This window comes from Brachyhypopomus gauderio, chromosome 7 (genome assembly GCF_052324685.1).
Source record: "Brachyhypopomus gauderio isolate BG-103 chromosome 7, BGAUD_0.2, whole genome shotgun sequence".
In the NCBI taxonomy this organism is placed as follows: domain Eukaryota; kingdom Metazoa; phylum Chordata; class Actinopteri; order Gymnotiformes; family Hypopomidae; genus Brachyhypopomus; species Brachyhypopomus gauderio.
This window is the reverse complement of record NC_135217.1, coordinates 17,491,417-17,516,660: the sequence shown is the minus strand read 5'-3', so window position 1 is coordinate 17,516,660 and position 25,244 is coordinate 17,491,417. Positions and strand designations below refer to the sequence as shown.

The following is a 25,244-nucleotide window of genomic DNA, read 5'->3' as shown; positions in this document are numbered from 1 at the left end:
AATACCCCTATTATGCACTTTAAAACTTATTTCAGTTAAGTTCTAGTAAATACTAAAGGTACAAAAAGTATCTTGCCTGAAACTAAACAGAGCTCCTTAAGTGGTACATGAAAATGTTTACATTTACAATAAAACGTCTCTGGAACATCCACCCATCAGCCTTGAGAATTTTATTTCAACCCAAATCTAACATACATGATTCAAAAAGGACGGATATTTCAAGAAAAGAAAGGATGAGTATTTCAAGAAAAGAAAAAAGAAAAACTATCATTCAAGGACTTGTTTAAAAAAAAGAATTAGCAGACATAGCTGGATTTGCATACAGCTTCCATTCATTTTGATAGGATAGCTAGCTGTAGCTATATCTTATTATATATATATATTTTCCCATCAGACTAGCCAGTTTGAGCTTTTTTTAAACAACACATGAAAACATGTCATGGCACACTGACCTTGTCTATGAACATAAATCTTGCTCCCTTTAAAAGTTACAAAATGGATACAATAAGCTAATATTTTGTAGACTAGCTACTTGTAAACTTATGTACATTGCTAATCTCGCTCTCTCAACAAAGTTTGATAATGTTCCTCTGTACATACTGAAATGTTTACCTCCATCATAATGAATAATGAATAATGTGGGTTCTTCCTTTTAACAATATTGTATGTAAAAAAACTGATAAAATATTTCCAAATGTTATATCATAGCACAGCAAAACACAAAGACAAAATACGAGTCCCGCAACTGAAGGTCATTCATATGCTGTGATTTAGGCACAGGCCTGTGGTTAAAATGACAAAACTAGTTCACAAGAAAGATTAGTGTCAGTTCTTAATGTATTCAATCTGAATCTAAAATGATATAACACTTAATTTGGATATTCAGTTAGTAAAATACTCTGTGGGAAATGTCATATAAAAATAGCATTAATTCCAGTATTAGGGTGTGTATAGCGGTTATAGTTACTGTGAGCATTAGGGTTGTGATTGGTAATTTTCTTATTGGTATTATTATTATTGAAGCCATTATTAACCAATAACGAAAACATCTGCAGCTTCTTTGCCAGTCTTGGAGATTTACCACACTAGAGCAGTTTAGCTACTTTATCTGTTTAATCAAGGCCTGAATATAAACACCTGAATATTAGGACCAGATGAGTTGGAGCGCTGCAGGGTGGTTGATCTCTAGAGTCACCAGGAGCTGGATGTTCCTGAATTATAGCGATGCTTTGGATAAAATTATCAACACATCAACAATAAAAAAAATCAACACTATAGTTTCTCACATCTCCAGTCCTTCATGAGCGGGATGCGGGTCCATGCACATGACTGGGACTTTGGCTTTATGCTCCTTCTCTGTCTCCGCTTGAGAAGTGTAAACACGGTGTCCTCTCGTGTGAGAAACGTCCCGTAACGTAGTCGTGGAACTTAAACATAAGGCTTCGCTGGGGAAGTGATGCAATAATGTCGTCCAATGAGAATCCGGATGAGCACGACGCCACTATGTGCCTGGTACAGAAGGAAACCACAGCTTTTCAGCTTTTAGCCCTGAAGCATTAAAGCTCATGTTCCAGGGCTTTAGAGACCCTGCGATATGGCAGAGATCCACAGAGCATGGGAAAGACTGTGTCAAGCCTCTGTTCTGTGTCTAACTCCCTGGCCATCCATAAAAAGATCCAGGAGCCAGGAAATATTTACAAGGTCATAAGTACTGTACTCAGAGCACTGTCTGATATAACACATGTGCTTGAATAATAAAGAAAGTTTTTGAATTAAAACGTTTGGAACCTTGCCGTTTTTCTGTGTTTACAAGTTGTAAGTGCTGAAATAAGTTATTTGAAAATGCTGTGAATGTAAAATTAAATGTGTTCTCATACATCAACACTGACGTAATCTGTGCTTGTACCTTTACCAAATCTTCTTTACAGAGATTCTATCTTCTTAAACACTTTGATTGTTGGTCCAGTACTGTCAAACTGTAAGTAGACAGCAAGATTTGGTTTAAAAAAAAACAAAACATTAACTAACACAATTTGGCATTAACACAAAATGTGTAACTTACGATGGTAATAAAATGTTACATTCCCAGGCCATGTATATGGTAATTCCTGTGTAGGGACACCAGCTCTTCCTCTCATAGTATGTGTGTGTGTGTGTGTGTGTGTGTGTGTGTGTGTGTGTGTGTGTGTGTGTGTGTGTGTGTGTGTGTGTGTGTGTGTGTGTGTGTGTGTGTGTGTGTGTGTGCGTGTGTGTACACCCCGTGAGTGTGTGTGTATGTTCTCACACTACAGTAGTTTCAGTCTGCAGGAAAGACTGCGCCCTGGAGTTGCGGTGGAACGGTGCCGTGTGGTCCATGCCACTTCTGGACATGGACGAGCTGTGGAGACGATAGTCTCTGCTGATATATCGCTTCACACACACACTCAACCACTTCCTCTTCAGCTCGCTCTGCACCTGGTATGCACAAACACACACACACACACACCCAAAACACAATTTACACAGGAAACACTTGGAAACAGAAATGTAGTTGGATAAGTAGTATTTTTCTGTAAAGTCCTCACCTCACTATTCAGAAAGCAATATAAAATGGCAACAACCAATCCCTGTGGAGCCAGATTTAATGAGTCACCAAAAGGAACTGATGAACAGCAATTGTGAATTACACACACGCCTGCCCACTCATGGAGAACTTCGTACCTGAAAGGAGCCCAGGCCGAGGTCAAAGAATATTTTGTAGTCTTCCAACACTTCGTTTTCCTCTTTCATGTACACAAACACAACATAGTTAACCCCAAAGAGTGGGATTAACAACAGTGTTGATTTTGTTAGCCTCCTAAAAAAAGAACAGATAAACAGGGATAGGAAGTAGGAATAGATTACATAGGAATAGGTTCGATAGGAAGGTGTGGTTACTCAACAAACTCAACAAAGTAGGCACTCAACAAACAGCAGGGATCTATAACATTTGTCAAAATGTTCCACAGTAATCATGCACACGGGGGCAAAGAGTTACAAAAAATAAAATCCATTTCTGAAATGGAAGCATCTCTGAAGGTGGCAGGCAGTGCAATTTTTCCCATCATGCATTATGAGCTCTCGGAGCTTGCACTGGGGAATGACGGCTCAGAGTGGTACAGAAACACACAAACATCTCAACAGCCAGATATTCAAACATATTCAGCAATCAACAACCAAAAAGTCGGAAACATCTATCGCAGGACCTCACAACGTTTACTATGAATGCACAGTTAGGAAAATGGTGAGGTCATGTGACTGGTTTATTTGTGTATGCGTGAGAGAGTGTGTGTATGTGTCTGACCCACAACACACCCACTACCTGTACTGTGATTGGTCATTCCCTCCCACATCAGGACACCTCAGCTTCTGCACCAAAATCCGAATGATGCTAATAAACAGAAGGAAGTTAATCTGCGCAAAGACAAAGAAAGACACTGGGTCAATAATTTAAGCCATAAATAAATGCCCCCTCATTCTTGCCCTCATTAAATATTACCATTTCAATATCAGAGCAAAGTGAAGAGCTTTCACAACATTGTCCAGAGAGCATTTCTCGATGATCAGACCCTGAAAGCACGCCCTGCTCCATTAGCAGAGCAACTCTTCCTCACGTAACACGTCATATTGTGTCACTCTGGAATCTAAAGTGACACTGAATGAAACACACCCAGAAAGGGGTGTGGGGGGGAAACAACACACTCAGAAAGGGGGGGGGGGAGGGGGGGGGGGGGTGCTGTCAGCACACCCAGACAGGGGGGTGGGGGGGCAGCAACCTTCTCTTCCCAACGAGGCCGTGCTCCTGCCCACTCATGGACACTCATGGCTCATGACAGACCAGTGTCCCGCTGTTCAGACAACAGGTTTCACACTGACATAGATTACACGCCATTAAGCAAGCGCTCAGAGTCCTGGAGCAAACGCTGCTCTTCCTGCCGGGTACGCTCACATGATCCATGTGACTTAGAAGGTGTGAATAAGGGTCACATGCTTACCACAACGGAGGCCATGATTGGCCAATTGATCACCCTCCTGGGAATTGCAGCCTCATTTCTCTCCCAGCATCTGTTCAAAGTGGGGGAAGAAAAATCACCACTTACAATCACAATAGAAGTAGCGAGTCCACCTGCATCTTCCATTTTTCAGATCGAGAAAGGGACTTTTGTCTCAGCCAGATGTTCGATATTGAGCGTGCCACATAAGTTCGAAAACAAGAGCAGATCCACTCACCCTGTGTCCTCCAGGTACATCCTGCAAATGGTCCATGCGATCACAAAGACTGTAGGGAAACCTAGCAGAGATGGAGATCGACCATCAACAGATTTAGGAGAAGGGAAAGATCATGCCAGTTCTTCTGTTTGTACATTTTGGAGCATAAATATAAGTAGGTCATTTTCATAGTTATCAAGCACCTTAAGACGCGATATGTTTCATAAGAACTGGCTTCATCAGTTCAATAACCTCATCCTGAGGTTTATTTTGATGTCAAATTTAGAATGAAATGAAGAGAGTATATCACTGTCTGGATCTTGGCAGGGAGAGGGTCCTGATTTTCACCAGCGAACGAACGAACAGTGTAACCTAGATTTCGCAAGTTTGTACTGGTCGTGTTGAGGGAGAAAACCCTGGTAAACACAATGAATGTGAGATTGTTTATTATCATTGCCATGATGAAAGAGAATGTTAATGAGGTGTTGATGAGATGTCTGCCAGGAGCCAAGGTTCTGTCTCAGTCCTTTAGGCAAAAAAAGCTTTCATTTGTCTGCTTGGCAGAGGCTCTGGTCCATTGAGACGATCACCTACAAAGATGCTTCAATGCATAATGCAGTAAAAGTGCAATGAGAAAAGCCAGTGATGGGCTGTCCTGTTCCTCGCTGTCGTTTCCTGAGCTTCCTGTTAAGGGAAGGGGTTGGAATGGGTAACAGCAACTGAGCAGAAGAGAATGGTGTGTGTGCTTTTTCGGCTGTCTTCATGTGGATTTGACTGGCTTCTGCAGTTTATTTCATTGCATCAAGCGAGAGAACAGCTTACCAGATGATTGTGTTTTTAACCATCGCGCTAAAAGAGAACTTCCCACAAACAATAAACATAATAATCAAACACATCAATAGCTGTCAGTGGTAGCCAAAAAATAATAATTCACAATCCAGCCTTGCAACATATGCCACAGCAGTTTGAGTGTGCTGTATTAATTTTTACCTTGGAAATTAGCTATATATCTTGGTTCCATCTTATTACAGATATCCATAAATGAAATCCCATGTGTAGTGAAGGGGAAGACAGTTTGTCTGGTGAAAGGACGTGGGACGTACCCCATCCGATGAGAAGATAGACCACAAAGTGTCGGTTCTCCGAGAAGAACACCATCAGTAGGGTGTGCAGATACAGGCCCTCCACCAGAAGCCAGAAGAAGTTGGCCATGATGAAGTAGTTAAAAAATACTAGGCTGGCCTTGCACCCTGTCTGGAGAACAGGGACATGACACAGCCATCTTTAAAACAATCTTATTCCACAAGTGCTACACTTTTTTATAGTCTGAAGGTTTGTCTCAAATGTAAATATATTTTATGAGCAATGATAAAAGCACATTCCACTGAGTATGTCAGTAACATTAAAATTGCCATTGCAAAGGGTGTAAACATGTGTTTTTAGATGTGATTTAATTTTTTATTACATTTTTCCTGGACACCAACAGCTCACCAATGAGGGAAGTTCATGACACTCCATATTCTCTTTGTGGGAAAACAAAATGTTGTCCTTGACCAACACAGCAACGGCTCTCAGGATGAAGGAGAAGAAGAGGTTCAGATGGATGTAGTTCCTGGTGCAGTGAAGCTTCCTGCAGACATGGGAAACATGTTCAACAAACCGACTTGTTCTTCAAGGAGGATAATTCCTTCACCAAGCCAAACCAGTTAAACATTAGGCAATTCTCAGCGCATCCGCCTCCCAGCTTTTATGTGAATATTTCGGCCTTTCTGTCATATAAACACCATCAAGACAAAACAGAACACCAAGCGTATTGTTTATACTATCCCAAACTCTTGAATTATGGTCTACAACCCAACTCAGCTCATTTAATGATTGCAGTATCTGCCAAAGCTGTCCATCAAGGAGCATTACACAACACAACGAGGGAAAGGTCACACTTGTGCGTTTGAGGGCTTCTTTTGTACCTGAAGAGACAAAGGATCGCACTGCCAGTAATAAGAGCGATGAGAGAGAGACTGTGGCCCAGTGTGTACAGTGTCTTCACCACAGTGTAGAAGACCAGCTGATAAAACAAAAGAACACAGAGTTACCAACACAAATCAGCTTTAACTTTTGGTAGCGACGAATAAAGGATATGCATATATGTCAGGAGACCGAACCCTCTCCCCATCTGTTCTACGTCTTGGCCTGGACCTTTACAGCTATAAATAACCTGTAAATAGATATTTATGGCAGGGGGGAAAAAAATGTCAACCTATATAAAGAATGAGTGTGACCCCTTCACCCCCAAAACCAGACAGGGAGACAAGCATCCACTGATCCAAAGAAATCCTGAGCAGGTCAGACAGCGTGGCTGGTGGGATGCGGGTATGATGGAGCTCAGATATGAGCGTCTTCTAGCATTCTTCTAGCCTTACACACAACCTGGCATATCCACAGACAGCTAAGCTTAACTAACATTTCTGATCTGGACATCAGGCTAACAGCATTCCATGCGTCGGCCATTAGCTTTTATAGAACAGCTCAGTCACTGCATACCCGCCTTGTTTATAAGCACTTATGTTATTTAAAGGACTAATGTTTTGTCTCTGTTTGCTTTCAAGCTTTAACAAGGATAACTGTATATCTGTATAGTATTTTAAATAGACAGACAGATATGAAACGCACACACATAATGGTGCTTAACAATGTTCAGTATTACCAAAGTGAACATACTGGTTTGAATTAGCTACCATTAGTACCATTCCCAGCCAGGATCCAATAACCTTTTGACACAATATCACATTAAAACTAAAACACTCCAGTTAAACCAGGAATGGGCCACATTATTTCACAAAGAAGTAAAATATTTGGACATTATTCAGCACAGTGACCTAGAAGTTACCGGAGTTACAGCAAACCAGTGACACAGAGGCAGGAACCACTTCACTCCCGAAGGGTTCAGACAGACACTTACACTGGCAGAAGGATATCAAGGAGCCTCTGTGGAATGTATTTTTGGGGATGCCCATGGAAAGTGTCTGGACAAACTCATAATAAACGGAGACATTAAAACAAGAACGTGTCCTGTGAACAGTCAGCAACAGTTTGACAGTTTCTCATGTCAAAATAGTGTGAATCCATGAAGTTTAAAAAGGCGGGCGCGTGCGGCAGCTTGCCGAGTTGCTGGACAGCTAATGAGGGGCTCAGGATACATTACGCCCTCTCAAGAGAATTTTAGCTTGTGGGTGTTAACAATATGTGAAATGTGAGTGAGAAACATGTGAATGCATCCAGCGATCCATTTTTTTCCAATTAAAAATTGAGCCCACGTCTCCTTTGAAAACAGAACCGATATTCCAAGGTTAGAGGATCAAAGCGGTTTAATTCGTCAATGAGCTGCAGTTTCTCTAGACGGGGGAGTGCAGGGGTCCTTCTGGTACACGACCGCTTGGAAACAGGCTGCAGATGGAGGTCAACAGTCCCTCTCCGAACCCTGAGGCGGCAAAGCCCTGTGTCATCATTGCTAATTTCAAAAGGACGACTACTCTAAAGAACAGAATCTGCCCTCACTGCCCCCACACACTCCTGATGTTCATTTGCCCCCATCGCAGTTACAGAATGAAGAGCAACTCGGTGGCCCATATCGGAGATAACAGCAGCTGAGACGTATCTGACCACTGTCCCAAACTCAAGATTGGCAGCAGTCCTGCATTGTTTTGAGAGAGGTCAAAAGTACGTTTCCTTATTAACTCTGCCGTGGCAGAAAACGTTCACATGGAGCACTTTATTCGACAGAGTGCATTCGAGGGAGATACCGATGCTTATGAACTTTCTGAGAAAAAGAAGACATGAAACACAATAAGGCTTCCACAGTGAGTTCAGTCAGCCAGAAAGTCCTTTGCTTTTTCCCCATTCTCCTCCAGTACAGGGGTTACATATATCCATATAAGAGGTTACCGCCTGGTCATACCACTAATATAAATTGGTGAAGATGGTAAACATTTCTCATATCGCTTATAAAGCCTGTTACTTTGTACAGTGCTTATAAAGGCTTATGAAGCCTGTCACAAATCTAGTGGCATAGAATTAGTACTGGCAAAGCAGGACTCAGTCTCAGACGTAATATTGATGACTTGGACTTGGAGTCAATCATTACTGGCCAGAGGACTTATCTGATCAAATAATGATTTATTTACTTGTTCAGAATATGTCTTTATAATGTGCTTGTTTATAATATTAATGGGTTGGTTTGCATTAGGGCTATTCAGTAGGGCATCATCTAACATCATGTGGCCTATTCTTGTAGAAAAGTTAATAATGCTAGTATGTCCTTAGTTTCAGTATGTGACACCCAACGTCATGCTGGACACTTTCATGACAAGCACTCCAGGAGAGAGGACTCAACTCACATAGTGTTTAGTGAGGGCTCAACTCACATGTGGTGCCATTACATCACATCTAGTGGATTTGACATGAAGCTTCCAGTGGTCAATCACAAAAAATGAGCAAAGAAACTGATTCAATACTATGTTGTATATCAGTAAGGAAGATGACATAATAGCACACAATACACAGGATATACAGAGGGAATTCTGGGTACAGGGTTCATCGCAAGAAAAAAGTCTAACTATTAACTGTATGCCACTTTAGGCAAGTTTTTATTGTTTTTGTTTATTAAACAATTTTAAGTTCCAATCACAAGCTGACTGATCTCCTCCTGAACCTCCTGTGTTCTTCTTGCACCCAAAGCAGGGCCACAAGGTCCATGCCGCCTCTTGCCTGCATCAGAGATGGAGCTAAGCATATGGCCATTGTCCCACCACTGAGCTGAAGGTGCCAGGTCTCTGGTCCCCGGGCGAACGCGGCCACTCTGCTGAATTTGACCAAGCAGCCAAATGAAAAATTCCACAAAAATTTTAATGGTTTTGCTGTTGGGGTGGGAAGTTATTACATTGCCTATCCTCTGCACGCTAGAACACATCACTGTTCAGTAATTGTTATAATGAAAACACAAGCTTTTTTCCGACAAGATCTTGAGAATAATATAGCACCAATAACCATTTAATGATCTATTGATTTATTATTTCTAACCGACAAGAAGGTCTCCCTATACAAACCTTATGTAAGGATGATTCTTGCATATGTAAGAAATGCCACCTGATCTCCTGTGAATCAGCCTCACCTGTCACTCGTCACCACACCCCCTTTCTACCATACTTATACAACCTCATTCCACTTCCTAGCCGCGAAGTATTGCAGACACATGCCGCAAACCGAGCGTTTCCATTACCTGTTTGATCTCCCGTGTTCTGACCTTTGCTCACTACCCAGACCTCGTCTCCTGCCCAGCCCTTCTGTACCTCCTGGATTCTGCTCTCCTGTTATGACCCTGGACTGTCCCGACCTCCCCAAGAAAACGCTATCGCTACTGATCTTAGTGCTAGTGATTCACCTGCCGTTTTCTGTACACGTGACTCATTTAAATAAAAGCGGTATTCTTCCACAGTTGGATCCCTCTCTGCCTGGTCAATACAGCATGAGCATTATTTTCAGCATTTAATCAAGAGGTCAATGCCAGCCTTTTACTATCCATAGTATTTATGCTTTTGCCTGAGTATCTGTGCACCAAAAGTAGGAATGTATGAAGCAGGACTGTAACAGCTTCACAGTGTGTTGAGTCCAGCTGTTGGGCCCATCACTCTGGAGGGCGTGCCCGACACCGTCACTGTTGGGCCCATCACTCTGGGGGGCGTGCCCGACACCGTCACTGTTGGGCCCATCACTCTGGGGGGCGTGCCCGACACCGTCACTGTTGGGCCCATCACTCTGGGGGGCGTGCCCGACACCGTCACTGTTGGGCCCATCACTCTGGAGGGCGTGCCCGACACCGTCACTGTTGGGCCCATCACTCTGGGGGGCGTGTCCGACACCGTCACTGTTGGGCCCATCACTCTGGGGGGTGTGTCACTGTTGGGCCCATCACTCTGGAGGGCGTGCCCGACACCGTCACTGTTGGGCCCATCACTCTGGAGGGCATGTCCGACACAGTCACTGTCTTACCATTAATTTCTTGAAGTGTTCATTGGGTTATCTCAGCCTTTATGATTTACCCACAACTCAACAGCAGCACTACCAGAACGTAATAACTTGCAATGAGCGGTTTTAACGAGGGCCTAATTTCCAGCAAAATACATAAAACCAAACACTTCTTGTTCTTTTAGATTCAGCTCTAAAATGAGAATAAGTTGAATGAGTCTGGTTGAATTAAGTCTATTTTGCTTTCTGTACTAGACAAACACTTTTCCTTCAGCCTAGCAGGTATTTTTAGGAGAAAAACTGCAATTTAGTGAGTCAAAATGCCTTTGTCTCACTTTGTCACCCTTACACACACACACACACACACACACACACACACACACACACACACACACACACACACACACTCCAAAGCAGCCTCCGCTGGCAGAAGACCACGCTAGGGAGCCGAGTGGTTTGGACAGAGATGTGTCAAAGCCGCCAAAGCTCCTTTCACTGTTTTGTCAGGCGCTCAATCTGTGGACCACAGAGGCCACCATCATACAGAAGGGACTGTTCTTTTCTACGGTTGTCTGCTGAGCTCACCACTTTCTCATAACCATCATGTCTGACGTAAAGGCCAGGAGATACAGATCTACCCAGCAGACGAATGCCAGTCACCAGCCTGAGAGTTTCCGCTCTGGTCCCGCTCACCTTGCTGGACTCGGAGTCGGAGTAGCAGACACTGCTGATGCTGGGGTACACCTCCGACCAGCCGCTGGCCGTGCAATTCCTGCTAATGTTCCCTGAAATACAAGAACAGCAAGAAGAGACTTTGATTTGCTCAGCAAGACCACGGCAACAGACATCACTTATCTACCTACGCTGCTCATTACATTTGACCACTGCTGCGTGGCTGTGGGTGCTATGTGTTAATCAGGTACAGCAGTACAGCTGTGGTTCTGGGTTCTGTTTGTTTTCAGCTAAGCTTCGTTCATATACTCATCTCTCAGTTTTGCTAGCGGTGGTCTTAGCACACCAAACATCTAATTTCTCATCATCATCAGTGGGACTAGGGAGATCTCACTCAAACCTGTCCACAAGCCACTAATCAGGGACAGAGAGTCAATGGACAGAGATAAACCACTGAGGGACGTCCTTCACAGAGCTCGGATCTATGTTTGCGCTCCTTGCATGGTGTAGGCTTACTAACAGCATCAGTAAAATACATTTGCCTCCTACACAGGATGTTCCATAAATAGCTGCCTTCATACCTACACTGCCAGGGCTGGCAGACAAATTATACATTATATAAATTTGAACGATTACAACAGTGCCAGAAACAACAAAAGCTTACCCTGCATTATTCTACGTAGTCAAATAATAACAATAAAACACTGCAATGTCCTTTGACAAACTTAGATTAGTGCATGACAATTACTTTTGCTAATTACTATTGGTAGAGTGAAATGCATTTCTTGAAAAATGCGAAGCTATCTCTGACTTCTCCTAAAAGACCTATGACAAACATAATAACAGCAATGATCTTTTAACCAATTCACTACTGTACAATATAACAGCCCATTCTCCAAGAGAATGTAAATCTGATAAGTCAGAACAGACTCCTTACTCTAAGGGTAAACACCATATATCTGGGATTCCAGGCAGAGAGGCCGAGAGGTCTAAATGTTTCATGGCATGTCAGGGGAGTTGGACATACAGTGAAGGCAGCAGCATCTGGGTGTAAAGCACACATGGTGAAGAATGTAAACTCCCCACACATGTTTTACTATCAGACCACCATGAAACATTAATCATGAATAATAACACACAAGAACACTCCGTGCTCATGCAAACACACACACACACCTGCTTGCTCATAAATACAGATTCATAAATTCAAAGAGAAAAGCCAAACAGGCAAAAGCACACACCCACATCCACAAACACAGAGGCACTCGACAGAGCATTCCAAGGAGTCTTGTCTCCTTCACATGGACTCTGAGGGGCTTGTCTCCTCCAGAGGGACTGCTTGTTGCTACACTGAAGCCCAAACAAGATGATCCAGGTTGTCAGAACCTCTTCATTTTGGGCTGCACAAGTTAGTCATGTTCAAGACTAGCTACAGCCACAGAGGAGCAAACACAGTATAAATGTTATTTTCTTTCTGCAGTTACAATATGGAAGAGAGGAGAGGATACAGGAGAGGAGAGGAGAGGAGAGGATACAGGAGAGGAGAGGAGAGGAGAGGAGAGGAGTGGATAGGAGAGGAGAGGAGAGGAGAGGAGAGGAGAGGAGAGGAGAGGAGAGGAGAGGAGTGGAGAGGAGAGGAGAGGAGAGGAGAGGAGAGGAGAGGAGAGGAGAGGAGAGGAGAGGATACAGGAGAGGAGAGGAGAGGAGAGGAGAGGAGCGCTCTTCTAGCCTACACAGGCTTAAAGACCCGTCATACAGAGTCTAGCTGCTGCAAGTGGAGCAGGCAGCACAGGTGCTGGCCCAGGAGAGATGGTACTACTCTCTTAAAGTAGGAACCAGCAGTCCCAGGAACACCACAGAGAGCTCATGCAGATGGTGGGCTTCTTCTGCTCAGTCGAAGAGGCTGCAATTATCCTGACATCATCACACCTGTACTCAGCATCATCCCATCACTGTGTCCAATTAGAACCTAAACGTACAATAAGTGTTGATATTTGTTTTTTCCTTTCATCAGTTCTCCTACCAATTCTCCATTCAAACTCAAATGACACGAGTGTTTCAGTAATATGGGCTACTGTCCCAGATGTTGCTCACGAGTTACAGGGCTAATAACAGAGCCAAGCATCGACCCCTCACTGGACAGTTCACAGAGGGTCAAAACATTGGACCAGCTCATCGGGCAGGAACTGAGACCAAATGCCCTAGTGCTCCAGCTCCATGTGTAGAGGGGGTTAGTGTGTGGGGGGTAGTGTGTGTGTGTGTGTGTGTGTGTGTGGGGGGTAGTGTGTGTGTGTGTGTGTTGTGTGTGTGTGTGTGTGTGGGGGGGGGGGGGGGGGGGTTGAAGGTAAGCTGGGGCTCGCAGGGGCAAGAACGTGCCTACACCAGTCCTGGACTGACCCCGTGTCCCCCTTACACGCTTCATCTCTCGCTTTCATTCTCTCTCACACACACACACACACACACACACACACGTACCCACACCCATACTCACACACACACACACATACACACGTACTCACATATAAAAATTAGCATAAGTTGTTCCCGAATAATTCTCAGTTAGGATCTCTGTTAGGAGACCCATTATGGCACCGCTGGCTGCTGAGTGAAATGGTGAAATGAAATTTGATTATGAAAGTATGTAAAGGCTGCATATGCATTTAAAAATTGCATATGTATGCATGCATTTTAAAGTTAAATGCAAGTAAAACTTCAACTGCTAATGAAGCATTGGGTGAAATGTCATGTTTCACGAGGACCTCTCAGCTCTCCATGGACACAGCCCTGCAAACACTCTTCTCATGGCTGTCCTGCAGTAACGGTCTGCTCAAATTGATTACCATCCCTGCCGAAGAGGTTTCTCAGTGCCCCCGGGCAGGCATTGACGACCACGTCCCCGACCTCTGCGTGGTTCCAGCAGGAGATGTTGTCCCACGTCCCTCTGCAGCCTGCGGAGAAGAAACCCACAGTGTAACAGCCACAATCCGCTCAGGAAAGGGAGCCCACTTCTGGATCCAGCTATGGACCAACGACCCAGATATGCCAGCATCTATGCCGTGCAGAGGTGTCAATTCCAGGTTCAGAAAGTAAAAGTCCTCACCAGGATTTTGCTCCTTGCTAGATTTTCTAATTAGTGCAATCCAGGTAAAATTAGTGGAATCAACACAATCCTGGAAGCCTGAGCAAAATCCTGGTGAGGACTTTTACTTTCTGAACATTGGAATTGACATCTCTGATGCCGTGAGAAATTTGCCATGCCCCCTGCAATCGACCCTGGGAGAGCAGCATTAGAAGAGAAAATCTTAATTCATTCAACCGCCCTGTGGTAGAAGGGGACAGCACGTTCCAAGCATCAGCAAAATGTGTCGGGATGATTATATAACAGGCAATCGGTTGACAGGATACATGACAGATCACGCTTCATTTTTTATTGCATTACTGGTTCATGTTAAAAACATGTACCACCAACACGGTGGCTTGGTGGTTAGCACGTTTGCCTCTCAGCACTGGGGTCTTGGGTTCAAGTCCCTATCTGAGTGGAGTTTCCATGTTCTCCCTGTGTTTGCGTGGGTTTCCTCCGGGGTCTCCGGTTTCCTCCCACAGTCCAAAGACATGGAGGTTAGGTAAATTGGCCCTCCAAAATTCTCCCTGAGTGTGTCTGTGTGTCTTCATGTTCAATAAAAGCAGTTGTCTGAGTGTCTGTGCATGAATGTGTGTGTGCTTGTATGCCCAGTGGTGGATGGTGCTCTGCCACTAGGGTCTGTCCTCTCTCCCCTTCCTGCACCCCATTCACTCCCCCAGGGGGCTGTGGATCCCGGTAGAGAGTACGCTGTGCGCAATTGGCTGCTGCTTCTCGCCGGTGTGTGAATGGTAGTGTAAGAGTTGTCCCTGTGTTAAAATTGTAAAGCGACCTTGAGTATCTAGAAAGGTGCTATATAAGTTGAACATTCATTCATTCATGTATTTGCACCTATAACACATTGAAGTACCAATAGTATGTAGCAGAACTCAAACACATACTGAACAAGTGTCCCCTGGTGCAGGCTAACCTAGGGGGCATGAGTTACACACCGCTCTGCCCTTACTGACCGCATTTCAGTGCGAGTCATGGGTCAGGACAAAAACAGCATGTGGTGCACCCAGAAGTTTCATTGGAACATTCATTGGAGGAAATCCACCAGGCAGAGGTAAACAAGGGATGCAATTGGCTAAGCCCACATCTCTGCATAAGAGCATTTATATTGAGCAAGAGGCAGAGGCTTTGATTCCTTAAGATCCCAAATAAAGGGCACTGATTGGCTTGGGCAGTCCATTAAATTGTATGTGTGGTGTGTAGTTAATGAAAATTAGAATATTTTAGATTAGAATATCTTAAACAGTAAATAATTAATGTCAAATAATTATAAATAATAAACTGTAGGTAAAATATAAATGAACAACCGAGGTAGTTATGAAAAGGTGGCATAGCCATAAAAGAATACTTAATATATAATGCAACCAAAATGGCATATTCACAAAAAGACAAGCGTGTTATTTTGGCCTTGATTAACCCTTTCTGGACATCTATTGTCTTTTCCCGTAGTTTCTTCATCAAGATGACAACAGCTGCAAAAGCATTAGTGTCACAGCACAGCCTTTGGCCCCTCTGCTCAGGCATGTGTACGTGTGGTCTGCGTACGTTTATGTCCATATATGTATTTCTTTTGGGTGTGGTTCCATGTGCATGCGGTCATCCTTCTCACCTGTTGCTTGTCTCGTCAACATTATGCATTGCTCTTGGTTCTTGTTTATGTTAAGGTACTTAATGTGTCGATGTTGTGATTGTCGCTCATCTTTGAGTCTCGCTCTGTGTGTGCTACGTGTTAATTGTCTCTGCTAAGCACTAGTTGCGCAGCTATTTGTATTCAATAAGGCTCTACTCAAAGTATATTTTCAGCTCGGGAACTTGCCTACCCCCTTGCATTGCAGTTAGTACCTGTCCTAGTACCTGTTCAGCAGTCATGTTTATTTAATACTCAGATACTACACTTCAAACTTGGTAAATCACATTGCAGGCACTAAATGATTTTTTTTTTTTTTGCATTAAAACTTATATTTTGTACCCATATGCAAATATGCACCAGATTGCATAATCATTAAGGAAAATCCACAAAATCTAGATAATGTGCCATTTTACTCGTAAATCCTGTTAGTGCATCGATTTGGGAAGCCTTTTTTTGTTGTTGTTGCAGGGCCTGAGAAAGTTGCCATGTTTTACACATGAAGAACCTTAGCAAATAATGGTCAGCGAAGCCAAAGATACAGGAAAAGACTGTAAATACAGCAAAAAAAATCAACTACTGATAAATTTACTGCAGTGAGCTGTACTTTCCTAAGTAGCGTCAAATGTTTCTTCTCTCACTGAGTTTATTTGTACTGAAAATGAAGTGGCTGCCAGAGGCTAAACCCAGTGAAAACACTTGGCTATGGAACACTTTACTGATGTAGACAGGAATCTCAGGTCACGTGGGATCCCAGACAGGTCACGTGGGATCCCAGACAGGTCACATGGTCGCCGCATCCTCCACAGCCTTGTTTTGAAATGTCACAGAATGCACATTATATAATAAGTAGCCCAAATATTCCTAGCAAAGCTCCATTTGTTGTACCCTTTTCTGTACTCCACAGCTCCTTTACAGATATACGAACATACCAGACAAGTGTTAGTAGTCTCTGAGCCAACTGATAATGAAATGATCCACACAAGTAAATAAAGTCTCACTGAAATATGAGGTTAATAAAAAAATAAAATGAATTTTAGGCTCCATCACATTTTTCCCTAAAAAAATAACATTTAGAGAATGAGATGCTAACAAACAAAACTGTATTAAGACCTCCTTCTTCTTAACAAAGACAACAGTGACAGCAGACTGCATTGGTGCTCAATGTATTATGTTCCAGAATATGAAATAAGGGTTGAATGATTAATGCACTCATACAGACAACAACAATGAGAAGGCAGTGGCTCAGATGTTTTCCACAGAGGAGAAGGAAGGTCCAACATGGATCGCTATCTGCCCCTCTAAATCATACTTTTATCTTACCCGATTATAAAGATATAAAGTTCCACAATAATCTTTAGTATTCCAGTTTCCACTCCAACATGTATGGCCTTTCTACTCTTCTGATGTTAGCTATGTTTTATGGCTGCAATTACAGGGTGACACTCATAATTAGACATTAGGATGAACGGCTCTGTTCCGTGTCTGTGACATACCAAGCCCATGTAAATATAGAAAAGCCCTCGCTTTTAAAGTCACAACACCATGGGAGTGTGTTGGCCAGCACCTGGATGGCAAAGTAAAACCCTCTGATCCAGCAGTCACTTGTACATGGTGGCCTGGTTGAAGATCAAACATGATCCCACAAAGCCTGACAGATTAGGAACATACGATCCCATTACAAAGGGGTGAGAGGGAGTTTAAACTAATTTAGCTTCTCGGGCTACAGTCCACACAGGAACCGTGGCCTTGTGTCCTCGAAGAATATTGTGAAATAAATCTATATGCAAAGAACACGAGGGCTGCCACACCACAATCACGGCTCTGATTTACTGTGCTACTAATCGTTAGCGTGGAATTTGAAAAATTCACACAATACTTCTGTACGAGTGTGGTCTTGAGCGTAACGAAGAGATTATAGTTCCAGAAGTGGGATGGTTCACAGGTGTCATTGTGTGAATAGACGATTCACAGGCCATGTTTCACCTTCTTGTCAGTTTTTCTCTTTATTCAGTTGCCTGCCGCCCAACTTCTTCGCTATGTGACTAGAGAACACCATCCCTGAAGAAACTGATGTTAAAGACAATTTAACCTTAGTCAGCCAATTATAAAAGCAGGTCAGTAGCAGGTCAGTGGTATTATCAGTCCTCCAGCTTAGAGGTCACAGCAACAAGTGAACATATCACCACGGGGACAACCTTGGAGATAACCTTCCACGTTATGTCTTCTTCTTTCAGTCCCTAGCTTAACTTCTCCTACCTTTGAATCATTCCATCACTTGGGACTGGAACATCTATTGGCACTGTTGTTTTCTGCATTTTGGTTGGGTTTGACCATTTACATTACATTTACATTTATGGCATTTAGCAGACGCTCTTATCCAGAGCGACTTACAAAAGTGTTACGTAGTTGCTTGGAATCTCCAAGATAGTATAGATAGTCCTGAACACAAGGTATTTTAAGCTGGAAAAACCACTAGACGAAAGTCATATGATACCTAACAATTATGCCAAGTCATTATTATACCTGAATATACACATAACCTGAGGAAAAAGACAATAAGCAATTCCTATAACCCAATTATGCACAATATCTGAGAAAAAGACAGTAAGCAATACCTATAACAAACACCTGAGGAAAGAGACGATAAAGCACAGTAGACGAAAATATAATTATGTAAAAATTATGACCACTAGTTGTAAATCTGTCTGGATATGGAGGTTCCACAGGATCTTTAATATTATCCACCACTCTCAGTGGATTCTCTCATTTGTACTCGAGGGTGTCCCTCTCTCTGTGTCCCAGCCATTGGCAGTTACCTCTATTTCCTGTCATAGAGGCAGATTTTGAAGTTAACCAAGAGTGAGTGAATTCTAGAATTCATGCACTGAAACTCTAAATGGATGCTCTGAATGCACATCTAAAGTCAGATGTGGACACAAAGTTTACATATATGTGAAACTTCAAGTGTCTATATCTTACTTTAGATTTATATCCAAAAGAACCTGTGCTAACTGTGCAGAAATGGGACTTAAAAAAGAACTAACTCTATATCAAACATCTTTAACTCATACACTTGATAATATAATTCCACAGAGGTTTCCATCCAAATGCGCATTCAGCAGTAAAAATGTGTGATTAAGTAGTGTTTCCATCCAGTATGGTTACGTGATGTGATTATCAAAATTCTCAAAACCCCACTAATGCTTGTTTCCTAGAAGCTCTGAGGATATTGGTGAAGGTGAATCTTCTGCATAATAAGGGCAACCATACCTAGACTGTTGCGTCAAGAATGAAATACAGTCTAATAACAAAAGACATTATTCCACATTGTTTTGGGAATAGAAATTGCTGTTGAGTGAGCACTTGGCATAACTGACTAAACACTACCCATCACTATAGTGTGAAGCAGCCATGCTTTGACAACGGGGCTGGACTTCCTGTGCAACTCTGCAGAACTGAACTAAAAATGTTGATCAATGGTATGACACAAATGGCTGTGTCAGCATCATGACATGTGTAGTACCTTTGGAGTCCGGCACAAGTTCTTCCTCCAGCTTGGCTAGGCATTCTCTCTTAGCCAGCTGCATCTCAAACAGGAAGTGGCATGTCGGGTGTCTCCCGCTGATCTGTAAACACACATGAAAACACTGTTACGCGTCTCGCACGACTCCGTCCCCAATATCTAACTTAAGTAAAAGAGACGGCAGGTGCAACACCTCTCAAAACACACCATCAACATCTCGACCTAAATTTGGGATCTATGGAGACATTCTGTGAAGACATAGTGAGTGTTTTTTTTAACAAGGCCAGCATGATTTGTTCCATTAAAAGCTTATAGTGCTTAGAATACTTCCCGTGCAGTTAAACGTCCTTTGCTTTTGACAGCATCTGACAGGATTTAAAATGACACACTTCACTGCAATGGCCAGCTGATCAAAACTCACAGTCGCAAAATTCCTCTGAGAAATGAATGGGAATGAATCTTACTACAAGTCATGTGAAACCTTGACAGCAGAAATGTGAAAACGCAATGGCATTAAGTCGGCAGTGTTTGGCTTATGGAGCAGATTCGATCCAAAATAGTCCTCACCACCTCATTGGCTTTTGGGTGGGACATGTGCGTCCTTTTGTAAGGAACACTACTCTGAACATTAAGATACTGCAGCTGTATCTGACCTAAATGTGTGAACACATTAATAGGGGTGTGTGTGTGTGTGTGTGTTAGAGAGAGAGAGAGAGAGAGAGAGAGAGAGAGAGAGAGAGAGAGAGAGAGAGAGAGAGAGAGAGAGAGAGAGAGAGAGAGAGAGAGAGAGAGATCAAGCTCTGGGTTTTTCCAAACATATATATTCTCTTAAATGGACTGAATCAGATACTGAATCAGATACTGAATCAGATACTGCCTGCTACACTGTCAGGGCTCATCATGCATGCTTATCTCATCTCTTCCAAAAACAAACTCATTTCACACTGTGAAGCATAGTCAATGCATTAGAGTGTTTATTCAGCATGTAGATATGGTATTACGGGTAAAAATATAATGCAATGCTATTAGTGATTCTATTGTTCATTGCTCCAGAAGAGACTGGTTAATTAAATAGAACAAATGCATGTTAGTTCTAATAAAATTAGGCAGTAATTATTGTACTATTGTAAAAAGAAATATAATAATAAAATAAAAATAATAATGTTTTTATTTAGCACATTTGTAATACATTTTAATGTATCAGTTAATTTGATTCCGAGTTAATATTACTGAAGAGATTTTTTAAAGGTGCTTATTGAAGTTCTATTGGGGATAAATACTTCTAATGTATTATCCTTCTATTGAGGATAAATAAGTGGATCCTGAACGTCACTTGTTTGCAATTTTGCATTTCATTGTGATGATCCATTTTGTATTTTGCCACTACTTTATAATCTCATTTTGAAAGAAAATCCCTATTTTTACAGGAACAAAAGTCTTTGTGCAGGCCCACTGCCTGAGCACCAACAACTGACTTATTCCATTAACATGGAATCATGGTTTAAAAAATCATTTGTTATGAGAACTAAATCTCTGCAGCTGGAGAAACAGCATTGGATTAACAGACAGTTCATCTATAAAAAATTAAACCCACACACAGATGGGTCTGTTGAAACTACACATATAACATACAAAATACCAGAGTGCACCAGTTAGAGGAGGTTTGGAGGACGCACTCAATAGGTCAATAAATGCATCTGCACGAATGCAGTCTGTTTAAAGGCGTGAGTGCAGATATGACCTGCTGAAACACGGGCCTGACCGTGGGCAGGCGAGCAGGGACCTGAACCCAGCAGCAGCCCTCGGAGGTGTGATCTTGTTTCCTTGTGGTAGTGTCAGTGTAACAGCAGTCACACCTCTACTCTTGCCCTCCCTATGGATCTCGGTCTGTTTCTGCAGCCACACACACACTTCCACACACACAAACACAAACTTCTAAATTCTCCACCAGCAATTGACAGAGAAAAAGAAAGTGGAGAGGAGTGCTGATCAGATGTCCTTTAACAGACCACTCATTCACTCATTCACTCCTTCACAAATAATCATCAGTGTCTAACTTTTCAGCTTTTAATTCCTTCTGTTGCATCCACAGGGATTGTGTGTTTCTGCGTAACATCTACCACAATTGTCCAGATCATCTCAGAGACACTGAAGGACACACTCTGTGTGTACATGAATTTGCATGCTGAAATATTCGTGCAATCATAAAAAATATAGGAAGTCCTGAACTGAAACTCCTACTTTGGGAAATATTGCAGTGTAAGATGAGGACTAGTGTGATGGTAAAGGGATTTGAAAAGGGAGACTAATCCCTCCCTACTGGTTAACACTGCCAATCGCACTTCCCGCAAACTCATTGCATCACGGTTTGGGGTTCAGCCTCAGGCCATTTGGTCTCAATATTAGAGATATCCAAATGTTTAATGCAAGGTTTATTCAGCAGACTAATATTCTATCAAATTTAATAAGGTCTCGACAACAAATTTAGTACTCAACTATTTACACACACATTTAAACATGAGCATGGAAATGCCATGTCTAAGATCTTCTGTTAGTCACCCCTACAGCATCCAGCACATGCAGTAGAATAAATACAACAGCTACTAAATCTTGAAGTGAACTGACTCATTACTAGCACACTAGGCACAACCAAACGGCCTTTCTAGGTGAGCATTTAATGATCCTGCAACAGCTGTGGGCTAACTCAACATACTGTACAAATAATGTGTTAGTGTATCTTTAATGAACATTACATACTTTGGATTCAGAGCCCACTTTAGTCTGGATTATATCTCAGCCTAATGAAAAATAATGGGGAGGTATTAAATGCAGTGGATAATCCTCCTCGAACAGTGATAAAGCTGCACGAAGATGAGAAGAGTCTGAATTGGTGGTGTGTGGAAACTCACTGTGCCAGACGGGCTGATGACCCCTCACTGAACATGTTTCCACCACAGCCACACTTATTTATGACTATGAGGACATAAATAAAGCCACTTTCACTCTATAATTATGTCCTGAACTGAGTTGTAGAGGAAACAATAATGCACTCGTAACATTTTTTTACTTTCATTTATGGATTGTAATTTAATCTCAGGCACATTGATCTATAATGGAGCTTATGTTAAAAAGTCTGAATGGCAATAAAGATGGAGAACTAGCCAGTTTATAATTTATGGAAATGGTTTGGTTCTGACCCCTAACAGCCTGAAGTTATTCTTGTGTATAAAACACCCTCACCTATATCTGTTCGAATCGCTATGCATTACGTTTGCAGAAATCATTTGAGAAAAGGATCAGGAATGTAATTTCAGAGCCTATTCCTTAAAATCTGTGGACAACCAGGTAAAATGAAAGACATATAGCACAACCACAATACGTGTGAACTGTAAAGCTGGGTTTGAGCTTCCAACCTATCACCACACATACACAAGAAGAATATCAACAATATCAACTCATTGTCTTCAAAAACGCAAACTAGTCATCTGAAGGTGTGGTAGTGCATAAAGGAGAGTTTAGAGGCCCTTCTACTAATGGAACACATATTATGGGATACAGTGTGGTGAGACGTGTTTTCCCCTGGGTATGGCAATTTAAGAAAGTGCCATACTTCAGTCAGAGAAGGCCAATAAACTATTAAATAATGTACCAGGTAATGCACTTGAAACGGAAAGCACTTAGCATAACTCAAATTTATATTTATGTATTATATATATACACACACACACATACACTCAATTTAAATATGGCCTTTCTACACTGCCACTTAGAACTACAGCTAATGGCTGCAATAGTAGCACGTTCTTAACACGTTTTTATCAGAGGGTTTCTTTGGTTTGGCTGGTTATCAGCAGTGCAGCACATTGGTGAAACTGGATGAAATGATGTTTGGTGGCGCTTAATTGGCTACCATAACAGATGGTGTGTGCTTCCAGCATTCCTAAATCATTTGGAGAATTGGCCAAAATAAGCTTGCAGCCACAAAAGCATATTGTCCGCACGCTTTGAGAAATTCACGGTTGCTGGTACAAATATACAAACTTCCAATAGGACACATTTCGAATATTGGTGCACTTTCTTCTATTTTCAGGAATTACAAGGCATAAAATCATGTTTTCAAAAAAATATAGAAATACAACGTAAAGACACATTTGGTACAAATCCCTATAACATTTTGGAATCGTTGGGCATGAACGACGAGACATCATTAACCCAGAGAATATCAAAATGAACAAACTTTCAAAGATCTCGACAACATTAATGGGAAATGTTTCTTAAAATCTGGCAAAATATAAGAACACAGTAGGCTGCATAAATTATATAAATATAAGTGCTAAGAGAAGTAAACTGCCTTTGGCATTTCAGATGAGAACCAAAAGCTGATGGTGATTAATTCTGGCCGCTATGTTCGGGCCACAGAAAACTCTCCTGAAACACCTGAACATCCGTGTTTCAGTCACAGCTCCTTCTTCACCACAACCACATGACCCAGTTCTTAGCAGCAACCTCAAGGGTCTTCAGTGGGTTCTTTTCATCATATTAAATAAGTAATTTGTGTGAAGGAGACGGGAACTAACCCCAATTGAAAATATGCACAACGTGGTTACTAATGTCTGGCAAGCTCACGAAACTACCCAAGACATTTGACAAAACGAACGGTTCAAATTCAGTCCAATCTAGAAATTAATTCAACTCGACTTGTCTCGTCTTGATTTACGCTTCTTGGACTCCAGGTGAACTTTCCTTCCTGTCACATACGCGAAATATTATGCTATATAAAGCTTTAAAATACCCCAAACCCATCGAATTAAACTGAATATTGTACAGTTAAAGGTAACTTACCAAACACGAGTGCCAAACTACGATGAGAAGAACATAGTGGATGCGATACATGTTTTATTGCTCTGCACTCTGAATGGCTTCTGTTCCCAGATGAATTCGTCAGAGGTTTAAATGTTGTTCATTACAATCCATGTATCAAGATAATGAGCCACTTTAAGCAGACAGAAATAAAAATCCAGCAAGGTCGTTATCCGTGAAGAAAATGCGACGGTAATTCACGTCCACACGAGTGACCCCGATGTTGGGTGCGACTGTCAACTAAGAACAACTGTGGAAACTGTGGTAGCTTCTCCTCCTTTCGTTACTCCGAGTCTAAAGAGCCTCTAGTCTCGCCTATAAACCGCCCTAATACAATAACTTCATACCCTGATTAATCCTGCGGGTTTGGAGGAGACCTGAAGCATCTAAACCACTCTGAAACGCCAACTTTTCAGTTTTAAAATTAAACGTTTCAACTCACATACCGTAATGACAAGGTGATCCACAGCTTCTCATAATGCAGAACAGCAGGCTCGATATATTTCAGATCTCAATTCATGACATTTCACTACATTCCCGTCAGGAAAGTCTGAGAGTTTAGTCGGCCAGAAAACTGTCTGTGCGTCTGAGGAAAACTATAAAATTAGAGATCTCTAAAAATTGTGGTCTAGACAAAAGTGTAACGATTGATGTTCCTGATTTAGCACCTGGTGTGAAACGATTTCATTCTAATCTTGTAATCATTAATAAGTGATGTGTGTATAGGAGATACACGATGTAAAAGTTTAATTACTGATTTTGTGTTATGCCTTGTTTCAAAGCAGACAAAATACATAATTACATTGAACACACTTATTTCATGTACACCATTAGGTTCTTGGAGATGCGCAACAGACACGTCTTACACTGGCTGAGTAAGGTTATGAAAAGTCGAGGAGACCCAAACCCAAGCCCAAACCCTGACCAGGGACCATGGTAACTCCATTATGAGGACCCTTGTCTCTGCTGAACAAGGCAAACGACAGAAGACCTGAGCAAAGATGTTAGAGTGATTAGATATTTCATTAGATATTATATATATATATATATATATATATATATATATATATATATATATATATATATATATATATATATATATATATATGAACCTCTATATATGGTATTTGTGATAAATGTTATCATTTGTGATAAATATTTATCACAAATACCATATA

General features: G+C 41.9%; 1 protein-coding gene across 3 annotated transcripts; it reads right to left on the bottom strand.

The window, feature by feature from the left end:
• Nucleotides 1–421: 421 nt before the first annotated feature.
• Nucleotides 422–24,716, bottom strand: vipr2 (vasoactive intestinal peptide receptor 2). 3 transcript variants are annotated; one of them, XM_077012215.1, is made up of 15 exons: nucleotides 24,513–24,716; nucleotides 19,207–19,309; nucleotides 13,761–13,868; nucleotides 10,942–11,033; nucleotides 6,195–6,292; nucleotides 5,719–5,857; nucleotides 5,331–5,481; nucleotides 4,249–4,309; nucleotides 4,014–4,083; nucleotides 3,341–3,432; nucleotides 2,701–2,836; nucleotides 2,565–2,606; nucleotides 2,285–2,454; nucleotides 1,907–1,976; nucleotides 422–1,509 (listed from the first exon to the last, which is right to left on the bottom strand). In XM_077012215.1, the coding sequence occupies exons 2-14, from the start codon at nucleotides 19,268–19,270 to the stop codon at nucleotides 1,934–1,936; spliced, it is 1,266 nt and encodes a 421-aa protein (XP_076868330.1). In that variant the 5' UTR covers nucleotides 19,271–19,309; nucleotides 24,513–24,716; the 3' UTR covers nucleotides 422–1,509; nucleotides 1,907–1,933. The 3 variants fall into 3 exon arrangements, with proteins under 3 accessions (XP_076868330.1, XP_076868328.1, XP_076868329.1); XM_077012213.1 differs by lacking the exon at nucleotides 24,513–24,716 and adding an exon at nucleotides 24,049–24,477; XM_077012214.1 differs by lacking the exon at nucleotides 24,513–24,716 and adding an exon at nucleotides 24,049–24,477 and having other exon boundaries at nucleotides 422–2,454.
• Between the last annotated feature and the right edge of the window lie 528 nt (nucleotides 24,717–25,244).

What these genes read in the sequence shown, in the direction of transcription:
- vipr2 (XM_077012213.1), bottom strand. Translation starts at nt 24,099, where the DNA reads ATGTATCGCATCCACTATGTTCTTCTCATCGTAGTTTGGCACTCGTGT. An exon ending in ACTTGTGCCGGACTCCAAAG is followed by an intron (nt 13,869 to 19,206) that starts GTACTACACATG and finishes TCTTCTCCGCAG; the next exon opens with GCTGCAGAGGGACGTGGGAC. An exon ending in CAATCATGGCCTCCGTTGTG is followed by an intron (nt 3,433 to 4,013) that starts GTAAGCATGTGA and finishes GTCTTTGCGCAG; the next exon opens with ATTAACTTCCTTCTGTTTAT.